The 19,975-nt window shown below is 46.0% G+C and overlaps 1 protein-coding gene across 1 annotated transcript; it reads right to left on the reverse strand.

Annotated features, from left to right (window-relative positions):
• Positions 1 to 7,546: 7,546 nt before the first annotated feature.
• LOC136562608 (ras-like protein family member 11A-like) lies at positions 7,547 to 19,442 on the reverse strand. Its single transcript, XM_066559539.1, has 4 exons — positions 19,167 to 19,442; positions 17,780 to 17,836; positions 15,422 to 15,504; positions 7,547 to 10,284 (listed from the first exon to the last, which is right to left on the reverse strand). Exons 1-4 carry the CDS (start codon positions 19,309 to 19,311, stop codon positions 9,817 to 9,819), a joined length of 753 nt encoding a protein of 250 aa, XP_066415636.1. The 5' UTR covers positions 19,312 to 19,442; the 3' UTR covers positions 7,547 to 9,816.
• Between the last annotated feature and the right edge of the window lie 533 nt (positions 19,443 to 19,975).

Consider the following 19,975-nt stretch of genomic DNA (forward strand, 5'->3'; position numbering starts at 1 on the left):
TATAAATAATCCATTTGGCTGCTGCTGCAGTAGCAGATTTGTTATGTGATAGTCCCGGGGCCCACAGGTGGATCAGGGCTCCCACAGCCCTTGGAGCCATCTGGCACTGCACAAAAGGGAATTGGATATCCCAAAGACACCAGGAATTCTTGGGCCAGGGTGAATCTCCCTGGGCTATTCCTGGAAAGTGAATGCAAAATATGCACGAGGAGTTTAAAGCAAATCAGCAAGGCCACTGAACAGGCAGAGTTTTGTTTATACAGCTCGGAAACTTTTTCCGTGTGATTTCATGGAGACACAGACGATTCCAAGGCTGCCCTGCACAGCTCTCCCTGCAGCTGTACCCTGGCCTTGGGGAGATGGGAGCCCTGCTCCACCTGCAGGGTGGAACTGCCCCCCCAGCTCAGAGATGGCTTTTGCTAGGGATGATTTTCAGTCTGGGTTAAACCCTCAGCTAACAAAAGCCAGGATTTCTTTTGATCCCCAAAACTCTCGTGGTGCTGTGGCAATTTACACCACTCAAAAATGTGGCTTAGGCACATGTTAACAAAAATCCCAGGCTGCAGAGAGCATTTGCAGCAGGAAAGCCTGCATCAGAGCAGTTCTATTCCAGATGCCTCCCTTGGAGAATATGCACAAGGTGAAGAGGAGGCAGCCTGCCAACCCAACCTTGTTTTAATTCAGCTCCCTGTGAGACATCAATCTGGGTTTCTACTTCTGGGATTCACTTGCCTTAGAAACAGTTGCTCATTCCTAGGTTTATCCAGAAGCTACAGAGCTCTTACAGCTTTTGTTTGTAATTAGAGAGCAAAGTTTAATCCCCACTTCCTGCCCTATTAATAACAAACCATCAGCTCTTCTCCTGCACAAGGGAACAGCAATTTAATATTAAAACCACTCTGACACCTGGCTTGCACACAGGGGTTTTGATCAATAGATCTCAAAACACTTTGCAAAGGAAGGAAAAAAATCATTTTAATTTCACTCAACTGAAGCACAGGGCTGAGACAAGCACTCTGCAGTGCTCCTGGCCCCTTGGATTACACTGCACCAGCAGGAAAACATGCCCAACACACAGGGAATGTGAAGACATGGGATCAGAGAAACTGCTAGTGTCCCATAAAGGACATTCCAAAATACACAGAGAAGTACTAAAAAAGAGATTTAAATTGGGATCTTCCAGTTCTGTTTGAAGGCTGAAGCTGGATGCTGAAAACTGGCAGGTCTGGCCTAGGGAATTTTTGTGGCCCATTTTAGAAATAGAATGTTTGGAGCTGTGGGCAGGAGTTTGATCTTTTCCTAAATCACTCCTAAAAAGAGTTCTAGAATCCGACTGCATCTTTATCCTGAAAGCATTAGAACCTATATCTATCTTAAAAATAGGATTTGTACCTCTCAGCCCTCAGAAATGCTTGCTGTCCAGCTTTTCTGCCTGTATCATTCACCACTCAAAATCCACTGTTAGCAGGTTTGTTATTTAAATCTGTCTGAATCCTGGTGACAAACTGGCCTGAGGATTTCCTGCCATGAAAGGAGTTTGTTTTTTTCATGCAGCTTAGGGACGAGTGGTGTTGAGCAAGAGGATTTGTCAGCTGATTCCCTTCAGACATTTGTTATCATTTGGTGGGAAGATGCAGAATTTACTATTCTCAGCAGCAGGGTGATCTACTGAACGTCCCTGTGTTCCTGCCATGGGCTGGGGAGGGAGGGAGGGGGTGTCCTTACCTTTGCTCCTTGGGGGAGTGAATTGGGCACCAACTGCGGGGTCACTGCACCGATGTGCAAGCAGGCACTGGGTGCAGCTGGGGGCTGCAGAGGTGACCCCTGGGGTGACCATGTTCCTGTCACACCCCATCACATGCCCAAACATCAGCCCACAAAGGAGCACGTGGTGCCCTTGCTCAGATGTGTTTAAGGAGGAAAAACAAGGATTTGGGGTGGGCTGAGTAACCCAGGGTGTAAACAGAGAGGTTGAGACTGTTGTGCTTGGCTTAAGAGGGAGGGCATGTAATGCATTTAATTAAGTGTTTGTGTAATTGTTTATGTTTTCTTTTACTTTCAATCCTTGTATCAATGATTAGAAGTTTATGTTGATGGGCAAAAAATGCAATAATTCTCCAAATGAAAACTTCTTCCCCAGAGTAGGTGAAAAACTACAAGGAGAAAGACAAACGTGGTGCACTGATCTGTAGAAATGTATTTTGACATGGAGACAGCCATGACTGAGTGTTTTGTCCTTGTAGGAGGGCCTGCAAATGAAATCAAACCAGGCCACTCTTGGTGTAAGAAGTGATGGTTGTTCCAAAAAATCAAATGAATTTGAAATCTGCTTGAAATTGAAGTTCTCTGCGCTGATTGAGCGCTTTGGTGCACGGAACGGACCCGGTTGCAGAGGAAAGGTCCACACAGGAAGGGAAAATAAATAACAGCCAGCAGTGTCCCCAGAGGAATCCCATCTCCTGCATGTGCAGGGTGCAGGAAGGACTGGAGCTGCACTTTGTGTCCAGGCACAGCCACTGTGAGAAACTCGAGGCACATTTTGCAACGTGGCGTGGGAACGGTGCCCGGAGCTGAGCAGGACCACAAGGGACAAGCAGAGGGAGCCCAGAGCAGGAAGTCCCTAAAGTCCCACACTTTACCCATGGCTCCACCACAGCCGTCCCAGAAGGGCTGAGGCTGCTGGAGAATCCATCTTTGTCATTTCTCTGGATGTGTCTCTCTGGATTTAGCAGCTCACCACTCCATTCTCCCCCTCACCTCTCCCCATCTCTCCCCCACTTTGACCTCACACCATGAAACTGTCAGAGTGAGGAAACAGTTTGAGCTGAAACATTCATTCCACATTACGTGATTCTAGATTAAAGGCAGGAAGCATTTAACCCTTTGAGAGCCTTTCCCCTCATCCTGGGATGCCTTGGCTTTCAAACTCCTTGCAAACCATGTGTAAGTGAGTGATGAGAATTGGTGTTTTTTAGATGTCTGTTCTTGTCTTACCAGTGGCTCTTCCCAGAAGCCACAGCACTGGAATTCAGGAGTGTCTGGACTTTGCAAACTGAACATATTCTCCCAGCCCTACTCAAGATTTTTGATTTTTCCAGTGCTGAGATGTATTTGCAATGTGGTAAAAATGTGCATTTCCAAATGTACAAAGAGATGAACCTCTGGCTCCATGTGTTTCACTTCATTCCACAGTTTGAGGTTCAGAAGTGCAAATGGCTAAAATTAAGGCTACAAAACCAGATAAAATGAGGACTTACAATGATTAGCATTCAGGATTTAGAAACAAAACTTCTTGCTTTCTTTAAAGCTGCCTAATAAATAACTCCCACAGAAAAGCACTTACATGTAAAATGTATCATTTCACAGGCCTGACACAAATATGTATTCTGGCCTTTAAAAGCTGCTCTTTTGGCAGATTAGGGCTCTCCTGAGAGCCAGCTCCTGCTCTCCAGCACAGACTGATGAACACTTGTCAGATATATTTGGTATCTGGTGCTAACTCTCGGGTTCTGCACTTCATAGGTGGTCTTGGCAGTAAAAGGGTGGAGGAGAAGGGCAACTCCAACCTCCATTCCCAGTGTTTGCACTGGGAACAGCAGCACCATGGCAGCCCTTCAGGAGCAGAAGTGACTTTGATATTGGCCTGATGGAACCACATGGTCTGGAAGGTGATGAAGATGTGGGAGTTTCACCACTGCTCCCAAGGATGTGAGTGGGAAACACTCATGGCTCTCCCAGGCCTGGATTCTGGGTTTCCTTTTCAGCAGAGCATCTCCAGATGTACAGCTCACACAAAGAACATTTTGGTTCAGCCTCAGAGAGCTGATAGCTCCCAGTAACCTTCCTTTGGACGTTTGGGAGCTTCCTACAGGTGTTGACCTCTGCCACCATTCCCAGATGGGGGGATTGGAGCACAGACTGTGGAGGCAGAATTGCCACCATCACCTCCTCCATGCCCAGCAGCACCACCAGCCTGTCACCTTTCCCAGAGCTTGAGGGAGGCTCAGGCTCGCTTAAGGAAAATCAAAGGCAGACGGGAGAGTAATTCAAATCTTGGATTCCTCTTTTATTCCCTGATCCCACTGCTCTTTGCTGACAGTCCCAGCACTGCTGGGGTGTGCCTTGTCCTGCTGGTAAAGAATGAAGAGTCTTGTTCATTCAAAACCACAGAGTCACGGAAAGGTTTGGGTTGGAAGAGACCTTAAATCCCATCCAGTCCCTCCCCCTGCCCTGGGCAGGGACAGCTCCCACTGTCCCAGGCTGCTCCCAGCCCTGTCCAGCCAGGCCTGGGACACTCCCAGGGATCCAGGGGCAGCTGCAGCTGCTCTGGGAAATCTGGTGAAACACCTTTGCTGAAGAGCAGGAGTTTGAGTTCAGGTCCTCAATAAATGCAAAGCCATGACCATCACTGAGAACAGGGAATCAAGGGAATAGGCTGTTACATTCATCATGGCATAGGAAAATACTGAGTTTTGAAGTGAAATACAATGCAGAACAGCAAAGAGTGGTGGCCTCTGCAAGCATCTGGAAACCTGGATCACAATCAAGAGTGAAATAATTCAGCTCTCTCTGTGAGAGTTCAAAGGCAGCCTCAGAAAAAACCCAACTTCTGCTTATCTGGTGAGCTTTCTAACCACCAGAGAAGGTACAGAGTGTCTCCAGACTCAGCACAAACCCCCCTTGTATGTTCTCCAAATGACCGGTTACTGACTGTGAGTGTTCTGCATCACCGGCCAGGGAGAAGAAAAACGTCCTTAGGAACAGTCTCCACAATCATCCCTCATAACAGCACAGACATGCAGAGTTCCACCCATCAGCCCTGGAAAATGTGCAGCTTCCCCTGACCTGCTGGAGGGGATGGAAGTGTCTGTGTGATGAGATGCAGAGGCTCCGTCCTGAAACCCTTTTGGATAAGAGGGAAAATGTAAAAAATGTATCTTCTAAAGAAGAGAAGATTGGTGTGACAGCTCCTGAATGAATTGGATCCCAGGGTTTACAGTCTATCAGCTCAGCTCTCTGCTTCATATTTGGTGTTTTTCCATCTGGAGGAAAAAGCATTATCATTTAGGATGAACTTTGTCCACTTCATGACAGATAGAATTATTGCGCCAGCTACAGATGAAGGGAGACGAGAAGTGCCTTTGGTGCATCATTTTCCATGCTCCTGTTTATTCCAAAATCTTCAATAATGGGCTAGAATCTGACAGAGCAGAAAACCACCAGCTGTTGTGAGCTGCTTTTCCAGTTGCACAGCTGCTTAGAGAAGAGAATCTGTCTGATTAAACGGAAGGGATTTCAGAGAGAGCAGCAAAATTCAAGAACTGAACAGGTTTAAGTAAGCAATGACTCTGCAACATTAATAAGCCCAACATTGTAAGCACAAAACAAGGGGAGGAAATATTGGGCTAAGCCAGTGAGAGCTCTTGGGGAGAAGTGGCAGGAATTCAAAGCACAGAGCTGTAGCTGTGCTTTAAAATGCTTTAGGTAAATAAGGTCAAAAGACTAAGTAGACACTCTTCTTTTGTTATAAACCGTGCTTGGAGTTCAAATATTTGGAAATAAATTTTAAACTAGCCACCAAAAGTATGTTTCTAAGGCAAAGGAAGAAGAATTGCAGAAGTTGTTGCTTGCTAAGTGAAATGAGAACAAAGGCATGAATGGGAAGGGGCAAGGAGGGCAGAGCCAGTGAGAAATTATCAAAGGAAGAGTCTTGCTTTGTCTCCATTAGTGATAGATTGGATCATCTTCTCTAGCCCATTGTCCCTGCTTTTGAGCTTTTAAAGGGAAGCTGGAGATTCTATTTTAACTTTAATTCCGTGGCTTTCCTGTGTGAGCCCCAGAGGAGACAGGCAGAGCTCAGCAGAGCTCTGAGAACCCATGAACATGAAATATTAGCAGCTATTTCATTGTGCTCTGCTGCCTCGGGGCTGTGGGCAGGCTCTGCAAACACAGCTCTGGGATTTTGACCCCCAATCTGCTTTGCCAGTGGGCAGAGGGAAATCCAGCAGTAACAATCAGCTGGCAGCCCCCCAGCTTGCCTTGGAAAACAATTAGACAACTCTTTTCTGGTACAGAGCAAGTTTCTTTTGATGTCTCAGAAAATGGTTCCTTCTTCATTTGTACACCTGACACAAAGCCTGGGAGCAGCCAGGTAACCTGGATACAAATCTGGATACAAATGGCTGAGCAGTTCCCTGAAATCAGGACCTGGATTTTCTGGTTTTGTCCTCTGCTCCAGGTGTAAATGTGGGATCCAAACAACAACAGAGTTTTAAAGGAATGCAGAAGCAAGATGTGAGTTCAGATGTAAATATTTCAGCCATCCCTATGCAAATGGGGCCAATTCCTTTATTTCTCCTTGGTGATTCTATCCCAGGGATGCTGAAGTGGGTGGCAGCTTTCTGTGACCTGTGGGCACAGTAATTCAGATGAAGGGATGTGGCCAAGATGCAGCTGCCAGGAACAACCCAGAAATAACCATTACCAAATATCTCCAGTGCCTCCCAGGCCTGGCTGGTGTCCTGTGAGCTGCCAGCCTGCCACCGAGGCTTTGCTCAACACACAGCACAGGTGGAACTGAGGAGACTTTTCCCAACTTTAATTACATTGCTGTGCAACACAACTCACTGTGCTTTGTGCATCCCTGGAGGGAGGTGTAAGGGCTGAGAGCTGTGGTAGAGAGTTGGGAATTAATTACAAAGGACACAGGGTTGGAGTTCCTCTCAAGTACTTGCTCAGCTGTGTAACCTTGGGGCAAATCACTCAACTGCTTTGTGCCCAAGTAAACCCAGCTGTAAAACCATCTTGAAAACCAGATGGTGCACAAAGATTTAAAATGCTCAGGAGAATGATGAGGGATGAGGAAAAAAAAATTGAAAGAAGGAATTCTACAGTTCACTGCTGTTGGTATTGATTCCAGCAGAGTTAATCTGGACTAAATCAATAGAACTGAGAGGAGAATTTTTCTTGATATCCAAAAATCATCCCACACTCTCAAGTCTCTGTTTTCCCTCTCCCCTCTTGACTTGGTACTTTCTCTCTAGAGGGTTAATTTGAAACCTTCAGTAGAATACAAGTTTTCCCCTGGCAGCCTGAAGTTTCTAATTCAGGATCAGGTTCTCCATGACTAAACTTTGATCTCGTACAGGATTATTTTTAGGCACTTAATTCTATAGCATTCTTTTCTCCCTGCTTTTTGTGCTGCCCTTCAGCCTTGCCTCTTGGGGCACAGTGAGGTGTCCTGGGGCTCAAGTGCTGCACCCCAAATAAAAATACTGAGCTTTACTGCCTTCTGTAGATGCTTAGTCCTGGCTTAAAACCAGTATTTGTACTCCTGGTCAATGAACAAAGGAAATACTAAAGTTTCTGTAGCAGAATAAATGTTTGCCACATGTTAGTATCTAAGAGAAGACTTAAATGTTTCAATCTTTTTTGGCTTTAGCCAAAATGTAGATATTTCCCCCCCCCCCCAGGAATGTGGGAATACTTATTTGCATGAGGAGTATTTCCTTACATAAGGAATATTTCCAAAGCAGGGTGTCTTAGGTTGTGAGAAGGAAAACCAATAGATTTTAATGTAAATAAGGATTATTTCAATATGTGACACATAGAGAAACCATTTTGTTCACTACTCAGGGAAGACCTTGCAGGTTTTTATCAATCACTAATGAAACTAAAATATTGACAGGTATGAATTTTGGTGACATTTCTTCCCAAATTAGAAAGGATTTGAGCTGAAGGAAGTTGCAAACAAATCAATGTCAGCAAAATGTCTTCAGCAAATTTAGCCCTTGTTATGCAGTTCTGGAGTGGCAAAATTGTTAATTGCTATTCAAAATTGGTGATCATTTTTCCAACACAAAAATACTTCCATTTCTGTGTGTCTTGCAAACTGTCCTATTTCTTGTTATTGAATCTTTAGACTCAATATTTGAGCCATTGAATCTCTAGATTCAATATTTGAGTTATTGAATTTCACATTCAATATTTGAGCTGTGCTATTATTAATTTAAAATATTGAAATTCCATGCCATAAATACCAGAGTGCCAGGGATGATTAATGACACTGCTCAAACACCAAATTTTTAATTAAGCATAAGCCAAAGTAAAAATTCCCTGATATAATTTGAGTCCCTTTTTGGATGATCCAACTTTTCCCCTCCTAATACCACTTGAAACTGAATTTAAAACCAGGTGCAGAGCATTTGTGGGAATGAAAGACTCTTAAATGAATCAGAACACAAGACATTCTCAGATGAGCAGCTGTGGAAAACAATAAATAAAACAGAAAGTGAACTGGAGATAAGGCAAATCCAGGTGATAAAATCATGGCTAGAGCTGTCTAATATAGGGAAATTAAAAATACAAAGTACATTTTAAAGCCCTGAGCTGTACAAATACTCATCAGACTCCATTTCCATTTTTGCTGCTCCTAATGAGGAAAGGTTGATTTAGCTCAGTCTTGCCAGATGAAACTGCAGCTGGGAGTGTTTTTCCATATCCATCAAACTCGGGTTTCCCTCCAGTGTCCCTGAGTATAAATCACTGAGCTTGACTTCATTTCATGGTCCTTGAATTGCTCATCTGCTCTCTTTGAAGAAGAGGTTGGAGCATCATGAATTTTACATGGTCCAAGCCCACTGCTGCCCATCTCACTGAGCACAGAGTGCTGGGAGCTCCCTGTGCTGTTGTTGCTTCCATAAATCAGTTCATGGGATGCAGCCCCAAATCCTTGGACGTGCTGAGGCACAACCACTGTTGCCACTGGGATTTGTCCTGACAGGCTGGGAGGTTCTGGGAGCTGTTCAGGGAAGCCTGGCTTTAACAACAAACACTCAAACAACAAAATAATGACTTCCCAAAGCCAAAAATTTCAGGCATCATAAAACCTTTTCTTCTTTAAAAAGTAAATATGTTTCATGTGAAGGCTTTGTTTCTTTAAAAATGTTTTGAACTTGAAGTCTAACTAGTTTGGGGAAAAGAAAAATTAAGAGTTTTAGGTGACCTCCTTGCTCTTGATCAGTGAAGCCCATTTTTGGCAGGTTTTAAACCACTCTGATCTATTTTTCCCTTTTGCCATGTAAGAAACTTTCAGAAAAATGAGAAATGCCATGGAGAAACTACTGGACATTGTGACATTGGTATATACAGAATGCTGCCCCAAATTTTGCCCAAATAATCACTTTCAAAAGCAGTCACTGTGCTTTTAAACAAAAATAATATGAAAAAATAGTGATTCTTAAAAAAATCTCCCTTTAAAGAGACACTGTAAGGCTTAAGTTTGCATATGAACAAATCTCTCCCCATTGCTCAGAACTCTTTCTTTCAATTAATACGTTTCACTATTTATGCTCTTCATTTAAATGAATTAATTCATTTATTTTCCACTCTTGCACTGAAGCAGATCTGCTCCATTTTTCTTGCTCAGTACAGCTCCCATCACTCTCCTCATGCCCTGCTGTAGTTCACTGCCTGTGTTTGGGAACACAACCATCCCCAAGAGAAGTCACATCTCTTAAAAGTAGGATTTCATTATTCTCATTAACAAAACTCAAGATATTTGACTGCACCCCTTTCCAAAAAGAAATAAAAAGATAGAATGAATTTGGGACAATCTCTTTTTTAAACCACAGTTTTGAAATCCTTGTCCCAGAGAGCAAATTCTGCTGAACGAGCAGGGGCTTTTTGAGGAAGATGTGAAGACCAAAGGAAATAGTCTCTCACAGGACCGAGTCTCTCACACAACCTGATGGCTGAACTGATGCCCCTTTTCCCCAGCTTGTTGCCCTTTTACCCAGGGCTCCAGAACACGACACATCAAAGCGCGGTGGCAGATTTGCCTTTGGAAGTCAGAGCCTGCTTCAAACGCCTCTTCAAGTCCTGCATGTTGGGCGACTTGGGCCTCACCAGGTGGAGACCTCTCCTCTTCTCCCCGTTGCAGCTGCTGCTGCTCCTGCTGAGCTCCTGGCACAGCTGCTGGAAGGCCTCGTGCACGTCCTCGCAGCTCTCCCGCGCCGACACCTCGCAGTAGGTGCCGCCCAGCTCGGTGGCCAGCTGCAGCCCCTCCTTGGAGGACACCTGCCTGGCCCTCAGCAGGTCGCCCTTGTTGGCCATGAGCAGCAGGGGGATGTTGGCGTTGGGGTGGATCCTGCGGATGTGCTGGTGCAGCGGGCGCAGCAGGCGGAAGCTCTCGTAGTCGGTGATGGAGAACACGAAGACGAAGCCGTCGGCCCAGTAGATGGAGCGGTTTATCTGCTCCTGGCAGCAGATGCTGTCCGTGTCATCCTGCAAAACAGCAACACGGGATGTGCACATCAGGAATCAGCCCCAGACTGAGCTGGACTTGAGCATGGGCCTGTTTTCCCTGAAACCTCTCTGGAGGTACCAGGGAAATTCCTGGTGTTGGCAGCACTGTGCTGGCTTGTCCAGCCTGGAGAAATGTAGGGGGATAGAATCTAAGAAAATAAAGATAGCGTAGAAAGTAATCTCACCCCTAAGGAGTTGCCCAAGCCATCCCACTCTTCTGCCACAGAGACGGGTTCGCTCAGTAACAGCTGCTTGTAAGTAGGTGGGTTTCAGGATAGCAAACTTAAATTCCTTTTGCTTGGTTTTTCTTGCTAGACCATGATGCAAAAGGCACAAGGGCTGATCTTTGCTGTTTATAGCTCAGTTTATTCATTATTATTTCACCTTTCCCTAACGGTACGCAGTCTCTATCGCGCCAGTGGTGTCTTTTCTATTGCCTATACTGGGACCAGTAAATGCTTTGGTTGAGTGTTGAGTGGGCCAATGATCAAAGATTAGGAGCAGGCCTGACTTTAACAGGCCCCAGCTGTAACCAGTGAGAAGAAGATGCTATAGAAGAGTGGGGTGGTGTTGAGAAGGGACCTGGGGTCACTTGGCTGCTTTGTGAAGAAGCAAGAGTCAGTGCTCTGAGAGGCTGCCCATGAGAAACACCAAGAAGGTGTGAAACTTTTGTGATAAGGAGACAACAGTATGGAACCCCTGTGATAAGATGACAACAGAGAAAAGGAGATTCTGGGGTGACCTGGTGGTCACTGTTGAGCCAGAAATGACACAAATTCACTCAAAGGCTGGTTTGCAGGAGAAGAGCATTTAATACAAAAAATCCTCTCTTTTATAGATAGCCAATCAAGTAGAATGTGTCAAATCTAACTAACAAAAACATCTTTCTCACAAACAGTCCTTGAGAAGAACAGAAAAACAGAGGAGGAAAACACCACCTGCAGGTTGTTTATACTAACAAGTTACCATCATTGCTACAACTCGCTAAGGAGACTCACAAGTGCACTCTGGCAAAACAAACCCCATTTTCTCACTCTCTGACCAGGCTGTTGCATCCATACCTGGTTACAGTGGCTCTGCTCCCAGGGCTCTGCTCCCAGGGACAGGACAAGAGGAAACACCTCCAGCTGCACCAGGGGAGTCTAGGGTGGACATCAGGGGGAGTTTCTCCATGGAAAGGGTGGTCAGGCATTGGCAGGGGCTGCCCGGGGAGGTTTGGAGTCCCCATCTCTGGAGGTGTCCAAGGAATGACTGGAAGTGGCATTCAGTGCAGGGTGGGGATCAGTCATGGGTTGGACTCATTCCTCCTTTTCCAGCCTCACTGATTCCATGATTCTCTCATCCCATACTACAGGAAAGAAGTAATGTGAAGTGGAGAGGGGTCAGAGCAAATTGGTTGAAGAGAAAAGCCAAAATACTGCTTTGAAAAGTTAGCTCTGAATTCTCTTCTACCCAAGCAGTCAGAACCTCACTCTCTTATTGTGGAAAAAAACTGTGATAGGCACAGTGAGAGCACTAAAAATCCACCAGGTTTGTCACAGCATGACAAGTGAACAGCTGTCCCCCCATGTGACTTTTAGGGCTTTTCCCAATTCTTTACTCAATGTCTCCATGGACAGAGGCTCTCACTAACTCTGTTTGGTGAACCCTGCCAGGTTTTCCTGCCTTGCAGGTCTCCAGATAGTAAGAGGCAAAGTTCTTTTGAAAAAAACCTAATTGGTTACCAAGAACCAATGACTGGAACTGAAAATCAGCTGAAATCTCATTGGTAATTTGTGGAGCAGTGATGGGTTTATATAATTTTTTTTCTGGTTACACATTTTTGAGACTATCACCCCTCCTATTTAGAGCCCCAACAACACCAGCTCTGGGACTACAAAGCTGAGTACAGCACTGTGGGCTTGGAAAGAGATCAGCTCACTTGTCAGGATGAAGCTATTTCCAGCTAATCCTCTCCTCTTTGTTACCCTGCTGGGACAGGGATAGCCCAGCCAGAGAGGGAGATCCCTGCTGCAGCCTGCTTGCTTTGGAAGAGCTGTCACTCCTGTCAATATTACATTTCTGTGTGTTGTAATTTTTTTAATATCCTTTATCCTATCCTTTTTTAATATCCTTTATTTATATTTTATATAACAAGCATATTCTGTGTACAGCTCTTCATGAAGCTGGTAGAAATTGTGTATTTTAAGGGGAGTTCAACATCACAAATACAGAGCTCAATTTTTTATTATTGTTGCTAAATTCTATCCAAGAAATTTTCATCAACTTCAGTAAGACTAATAGAAAACACATTCCATTATCTACTAATCTACAGAATTCATATCTGCCATTGACATTCATTCTAACAGAAGTTAGTGCTCAGCACTGTCCCCAAACAGATCACTTTTATTCAGACCTAAACATGAATGACAAAGCCTAACTTCAGAGAGCAGAGGTAGCAAAGAATGAGTAAAACTGATCAGTTTTCTCCTGGTAGATCAGACAGTAAAAGAAGAACCACTGACAAGCTCTTCTGTGAGGGGGAGGAAGCAGAATTTCTGAAGGGTCAGAGTGTAAATTAGGCTCAAAGCTTTCCCCAGGAGTTCTGCCAGCCAAGGGCCCTCTGTAAATATTTCATTATTGCCCTCAGAGACACTGGCTCATCACACCTTGAGGTTCTTTGTCCTTGCCAGCTCCCAGCTCAGTCCTGTGAGCAGTGACTTTGGTTACCAGCTGCCCTTATCCCTCCTCCACAAACCCCTCACTCCCCAAAGCAGAATGATGCACAGGGATCCTCCCAGCAGCCTTGTTGGGAAGGTTCATGAGAGTGAACTCCAGCCAGGCTGGGCAGGCTGTGGGAAGAAGGGCAATTTGCACTGCTGGGGTCTGGGTTGTAGCCAGTCTGGGGATAATTAGCCACTCTCCATGTCCTGGAAGCCTCTTTTCACCAGCAAAACCCTTTCATGGCCAAAAAAAAAAAAAAAAAAGGAACTAATTGCACTGGCAAGCTTTGCAAATGGGTTTGGAGAAGGTGCACATTCAGAGAGCCCTAAGAGCAGAAATTCTCCCTCACTCCAGCTAGGCCCACCCAGCAGTGGGATGGATGGATGGATGGATGGATGGATAATCCCAAGTGGAATGCTTTATTCAGGAAATCAAAGGTTAATGGGCTACTTTTTAAATGGAAATCCCTGCTCCAGAATGAATTATGAAACACACAGGCTTTTGCAGTGTATAGGCCAAGCAGCAATGAATCACCCAACAAAACCACTCATCTGCTTCTGTTTCTCTCTTACAATTTCACATTTCTGGGGGCTTGAATCCTGAGGGTTTCCACATGATTTCCTCCTGGAACACTGTACTCAGCCTGCAGAGTGCAGGAAACTCTCTTCCTTAAGAATTTTAATTAAAAAATCCAGCCTTTTCTCAGTCTTAACCTGTTCTGTCACAGTCTCCTCAATTATTGCAGATTTATCATTTGAGGCAAACAGACACAGGGGGAGATAAGAGTGTCTGTGGGAGATCTTGGAACAGCACAGACCTTGGACTGGGACAAAGAAAATGAAACTCCTTCCTAACTAATTTAAAATCATTTCTGACTAAGCAACCTCAGCTGCAGGCTTGACTAAATTTTGTGCAGCTCTGGTGTCACTGAACTGTAGGGCACAGCTTTAATTTAAACAGGAAAATAGCATCTGTGTGATCTGAAAACAGGAGTTAAATTATTCCATGGGACAGAAGAGAGAGGGGATTCCCTTTGTTTAGTGTTTCTCAGGCAATCCCAGTGGTGCCCAGTCACCCCCCAGCTCCTCTCTGCAGGGCAAGCTGGCAAGGCCTTTGTGCTGGTAAATGCCACTTGAATATTTGGAGAGCTTGCACTGCAGCTTTTGTTTGCTTCTGAGTGTGCAGAGCAGATGAGGGCTCCTGCCCTCTGCTCCGTGCACCCTGCACAGCACAGAGTGGGATTGCATCAAAGCTTTCCCCTTCAACCCACTTCCAGTCAGAGAAGCTGGAAATGAAACTTTGGAAATTGGAACTTTGCTTATTCCCTTCTGGGAATTCAGGGAGGAAGAGTCCCGTGGCACAGAGATGCACAGGTGGCTCTGTGCAGGTCAAACAAGGCTGCAGAGCTGTGCAGGGCAGCCTGGTACATGAGGAGAGAGGTGGTGCTCCCATCCCAACACATATTGGCCAAATCTAAGTCTAGTCTGAGCTTAAGGGCACATCTAGAAGTTTAAGCTTGGTGGTGCAATGAGAATACCTGATTTTATCATGAAATCTCTGCTGCTCTGTAGGAATTATTACCCAGGAGACTTCCACCATTCATGTAACCCCAAATTTCACTACATTTCCAGTTGCTTTGACACTGTTTTCATCCTCTTGTTCTGCATATGAAGCAGATTTTTAAGGAGATACAGCATAAATCCTGCTTGGAAAAGTATTCCTAGAAAGAGGTTCCTGGTAGAAATTTAAATCTAGAATATAATAGAATCATCAAATCATTAAGATTGGAAAAGGTCTTTAATATCACAATAGAATTATAGAATCATTAAGATTGGAAAAGGTCATTAATATCATTGAGTCCAACTGTCTAGAACACTGACAGAAAAAGGAGTGTGATAAATGCTAACACCTTAAAAAAAAAAGGAATTAATTACATTTAAAACCAGGGTAAGGAAAGCAGGGCAAAGCACCACAGCTGGAAATGGCAGCTGCTGTGAAGCCTGGCCCCTTGGAAAGAAAGATTTCTCTAAATCTGAGGGACTTTGGGTGGAGAGGAAGGTCCAAGCTGAGGCAGCTGGGCCTCTGGGCAGGTGAGTTTCCTGCCATGCAGGGACAGAAACCACTTGACAGAAAATAAAACAATCAAGCTGTTGGCAGGAGGGAACCAGATTGTGATGTTACTGCTGTTTAGTAATGTGTTGGAAATAAAATTGTTTTAATTTTGGCTTACTCCTGAAGGAGCCTGATTTAACACCTTCAAGAGCTCATTTTGGTGGAGTTTAAGGTACCTTGATTAGTCTTGGGTTTGAGCCCAGGTATTTTCCTGCTGCTAAGCAGAGTTAATCACAGATGGAAGTGCTGGCAATAAACATAAGACAGAAGTGTGTTGAAGAGCACAGAGCAGTTGTTTTACCTCCAATGAGACAAAGGGAGTGTCCTGCACCTGTAGAGAGATCTGCTCCCCATCTATGGTGAACTTCCTGGAATACAAAGCACCTGGGGGAGAAGGAAGATGTCAGTCAGGGACTGTACCAGGGAACCAAAATCATAAAGGAAAGGTAAAATGGGACTGGTGAAATCCAGAGCTTTGAGGTTTAGGATGTGGAGCTGCCTGTAGGAAAGTGCCTGGCCTGGAGTGTTTGTGTGGCTGTTTGCTCAGCAGTGGGGCTGTGTTTGCTGTGTGGGGACATGTCCTGGAGGCACAGCCAGCCTGGGGGCTGGGAAGGGTCACTCAGGATTGAGTCACACACTCAAAGTGGGCACATAAATCCCACTCAGGTTTCCAGTCCATACTGTCAGCTTTAAATAGAATTGCAGGTCACTTTTATAATCACAAATGAAGACATCCAGGTGGGGTTGGTGAAAGGAGTGAGTGTTTCCTGCTGGATTTTTCTGAATGCCTTTAAAAAGGAAAGTGTTTCAGTTTTGGACACAGAATGAGGGATGGTGTACAAATCCCCCAGGTGCTCTTTGGGGTTTGTGTGATTTAGAGCTTGGTTGAAATCCCCAAAGCCTGGACACTTTAAACCTGACTTTGGTTAATCTGGAGGACACATATTCACAGCCAAGTGCCAGTTCTACCCAGCTAGGCCTGATCTAGCTCTGGTCTAACCACTGCTATCTTGGGCTTGAACTTTATTTTGTTGCTGCAGCTGAGGTAAACGACAATGAAAATTTAAGTCTTGATCTTGTGAATTCTCTGTGGTTCAGAGGTGGCTGTCATCATCATTTTCCTTTAGAACTTAACCCAAGTCACGTGGGGCTGTGAGGAAATGCTAATCCACAGCTGCTGTGTACAGCCCTTCTGTCCTGCCCCAGCACAATTGTCACTGCTGCCTCCAGAACAATGTCAGATGTGGAGAAATCCACCCACTGGAGAGCAAGGAATTCACATTAACAGGGAGCCCAGCTAGTGACAGTAATGCCCTCACTTCTGAAATTCAGCTTTGTTTCAAGAAAACAAGTGATTTTATTCCAGTGGAAAAGAGCCTGAGCTCACAGAGCATTTTCAGCACAAGGAAATTCATCACTGAATCCCACATTATCATGTTGTGGTTTAACACTGTGAGGGGATCCAGCCCTGGTGGGGTTTGGTTTGTATTTAAAACCAGCCCTGGTTTAAAGCTGTCAAGGTGGTTTGATGAGAAGGCACTGCACCCCTGCACCAAGACCAGACAGCCCCACGTTGCCATTCCATGATGCCCTCCCTGCAGAACAAAGAGCAGGAGCTGCCAGGCACTGGCACTGCCCCTGCTCTGCCCAGTGATGCCTGGCACAAGGACAAGCAGGGCTGAGTGATCCCAAGGGCAGTCACTGCCACCTGTTCCTTATTGCTGGAATATTCACCTCTCCTGCAGCATGGCCATGGGCCTGGGAGCTTAATGGGAAAAGCATGTGGCTCCCAGCACTGCTCTGGCAGCAATCACTGCACAGCTCCCAGCTCCCACTTGATGTACAACCTCCCAGAGAAGAGGTGACAGAAGAAAAGGAGCAAAAGTGCAGCCAAGCATCAGGGTTAACCAGGGTCAGGGAGGGGGAGCTGGAAGGAGGAGCTTTCAGAGTGCATTTCCTCAGATCAAAGGTGTCTTGTGCTGCTCCCTCCTCATCCTGAGCTCAGCAAGCATCTCCAAAGTGAAGCATTTTCTGAATTCTGTCCAATTTCACCCCAAAACTGTGAGGTGGCCAATGTATGGGGTGAGCATAGAGGGTACATGGATCCATCCTACAACCCTGGCCAAATCAGTCAGTGTTTGCCTGGAACAGTTCACATGAACACACCCTCTGGATTAAACAAGGAATGAATGGTTGCTTTGCCTGTCTTGTGGAGAGAAGGTTTCAATTTCAAGGTTTGCCTGGTTATAATAGCCCCTGAAATAAGGGGAATGCACAGAAAAGGTTCTGAACTGCATTTACACTCCTCAGAATTCCTCTGCCTTCCCTGGGGTTGCAGGGGGAGCAGCATTGGGTTTCCATGCTTTAGTTAATGTGTAGGCTGTTCCTTGAGCCTGTGTTTCACTATAGGTATGTCCCCAAGCACACCTTTTACTCTGATCCTTTTCCATCAGCTTGGGGAAAAAAAAAAAACCAGCTGAAAGGATCATAAATAAAGAGCCTTTGATTTATTGCTTTCATAGCTCGAGGCTATTAACTGAAAATATGCACCTTATGGCCATCTAACAGCACTTGGCTTCCCTGTAACGTGCAGCAGTCACAAAGCAGAGAGGATTTCTTCCCCAGTCCCTGCAGTGCTGCTGGGGAGAGCAGAACTCACCGGTGTTGGCTTCGTAGTCCCCAATAAATCTCTTTGTGAGGAAGCGCACGACCAGGGCTGCAAAACAAGGACAGAAAGGTGGGTCCTTAGTGAGAGAGAGCCCTGAGGCCTCCTGCACAGCTCCTGTGGCATCCTCCTGCAGGACGGATCTCACTTGCAACCACCTTCATCTCTGCATTGCTCACAGCTTGCTCTGCAAGTGCTGCTCTCAGCTCTCACAGACAAAGATCTGGGGCCAGCCTGGGGTACCCAGCCCAGAGTTTTTCACAGCTTGTGTTGGAAATGAGCCCTGGGATTCAGGGACGTTGTTTCCCTATGCTTGCAGGTAAAACAATCTGCCCTTTGGTCTGAGATAATTTAGGAGAAGAGTAACAGGCCAGTAGACTGCAGCTAATCCAAATTTAAGCATTTTCTGTCATGCAAGAAGTGAGGCTGATGGATGGAATGGTTCTTTCCAGCCTTAAAACCTCTCACAAAACCCATTAGTGATATCTAATCACACCCAGCAAACAAACCCCATGTGCTCTGCACCCTTGGGTCATGCTGGAGCATCCTGGCTCCTTATTCACCTTAACCTGAGCTGCTTTCCTAAACTCTTTGATAAGAACATTTTCCTTTTTCTGCATAAAACATTTAAATCCCATCATGGCAACAGTAACTTATATTCCTGTGCTGCTTTGATCTCAGTAGATTCCTAGTAACTTGCAACACCACTTAAGAGTTAAATAAAATGTCTTATTCTGCAAGCAACATTATTTTATAATGGATTTAATTTCAAGCAATAATTTTTCTCACAGTCATACTGGGTCATCCTTTAGCACCCTTAAATGAAACTGCCTGTGCAGCTGTCTTTAAGAAACTATTTAAAAATAATAGGAAGATGTGGCTGCTTCAAAGCCAAAACAAACATTTTGCTGAATCCCGTGGAACCACAGATGTAATAAATCAATCTGCTTTTCATAATTCCTGAAATCATGGACCAGATATTCAACAATGCTCTCTTTACCCTCTTTTCTTCCCCTCTCCTGTGGAGAATAATAAAGGCACATCTTGTATGCTGTGATTTGTCTGCAGAGCATAAAACACTTACAGCAGGAGGATAAAAGCCACCTTTTGGCGTGCAGAAATTTAGCTACAGTTAAATAATTTGCACAAGAGCAGCTAGGAGCATTTGTGAGTACAGAACTCGCTGCTGGCTCATGTTGGCTTCTCACGCATCTACAGCAAATCTCAAAAATTCTCCTGTGCCTTTTCTTTAAAAAATAAAAAAAAAGAAAGAAAATAAAAGCAAATTGAAATAGTTAAGCTGCGATTCATGTCGCTAGTTTGGGTGTGTGCGGCAGCGAAGGAGCAGAGAAGGAAAAGCGGGGCACACACCTGTCCTTACCTGTCTTGCCCACGCCGCTGCCGCCCAGCACCACCAGCTTGATGATTTTGTTGGGCGCGCAGTCCAGCGCGGGGTACTCCGGGATGGGCAGCAGCAGGAAGTTGGTGGAGTACTGAGACATCGTGTCCTCAGGGATGAGGAGCATGCCAGAAGGGATGGCTGCTCGGCTCGGGCTGCGGGAGAAAAGCAGGAGCGCGGCTCCGCGGCGCCCGTCCTCGCCCGGCTCTGCCGGCAGCCAGGAGCGCTCTCATCCCACTGCAGGCGTTCTCCCGAGGAATGCGAGAGCGCCCGGCCTCCCGCAGCCGCTGCCTCTGCTCAGACAGCGACTTCGCAGAGCCGAGGGGAACTTTTTGATCGGCCCCCGTGAAAGCTGACTCCGGCAGCCCGCAGCCAATGGCGAGGGCAGCGGGACATTCCTGCCCCGGCCCCGAGCGGGCCGCGCCTACCACCCCTCACGGCTTTCCCCTCACAGCGCTCCCCTCACGGCTCTCCCCTCATAGCCCTCCCCTCAGCTCTCCCCTCACAGCGCTCCCCTCACGGCTCTCCCCTCATAGCCCTCCCCTCAGCGCTCCCCTCACAGCGCTCCCCTCACGGCTCTCCCCTCATAGCCCTCCCCTCACGGCTCGCCCCTCACAGCCGTCCCCTCACGGCTCTCTCCCCTCACGGCTCTCCCCTCACAGCCCTCTCCTCATAGGTCTCTCCCCTCACGGCTCTCTCCCCTCTCAGCTCTCCCCTCACAGCCGTCCCTGGGCCTAGCTTTGTGCGCTGCCCCTGGCCGGCTGCTAAAACCCAGATTTTGGGGTTTTGCA

This window comes from Molothrus aeneus, chromosome 14 (assembly GCF_037042795.1).
Source record: "Molothrus aeneus isolate 106 chromosome 14, BPBGC_Maene_1.0, whole genome shotgun sequence".
NCBI lineage: Eukaryota > Metazoa > Chordata > Aves > Passeriformes > Icteridae > Molothrus > Molothrus aeneus.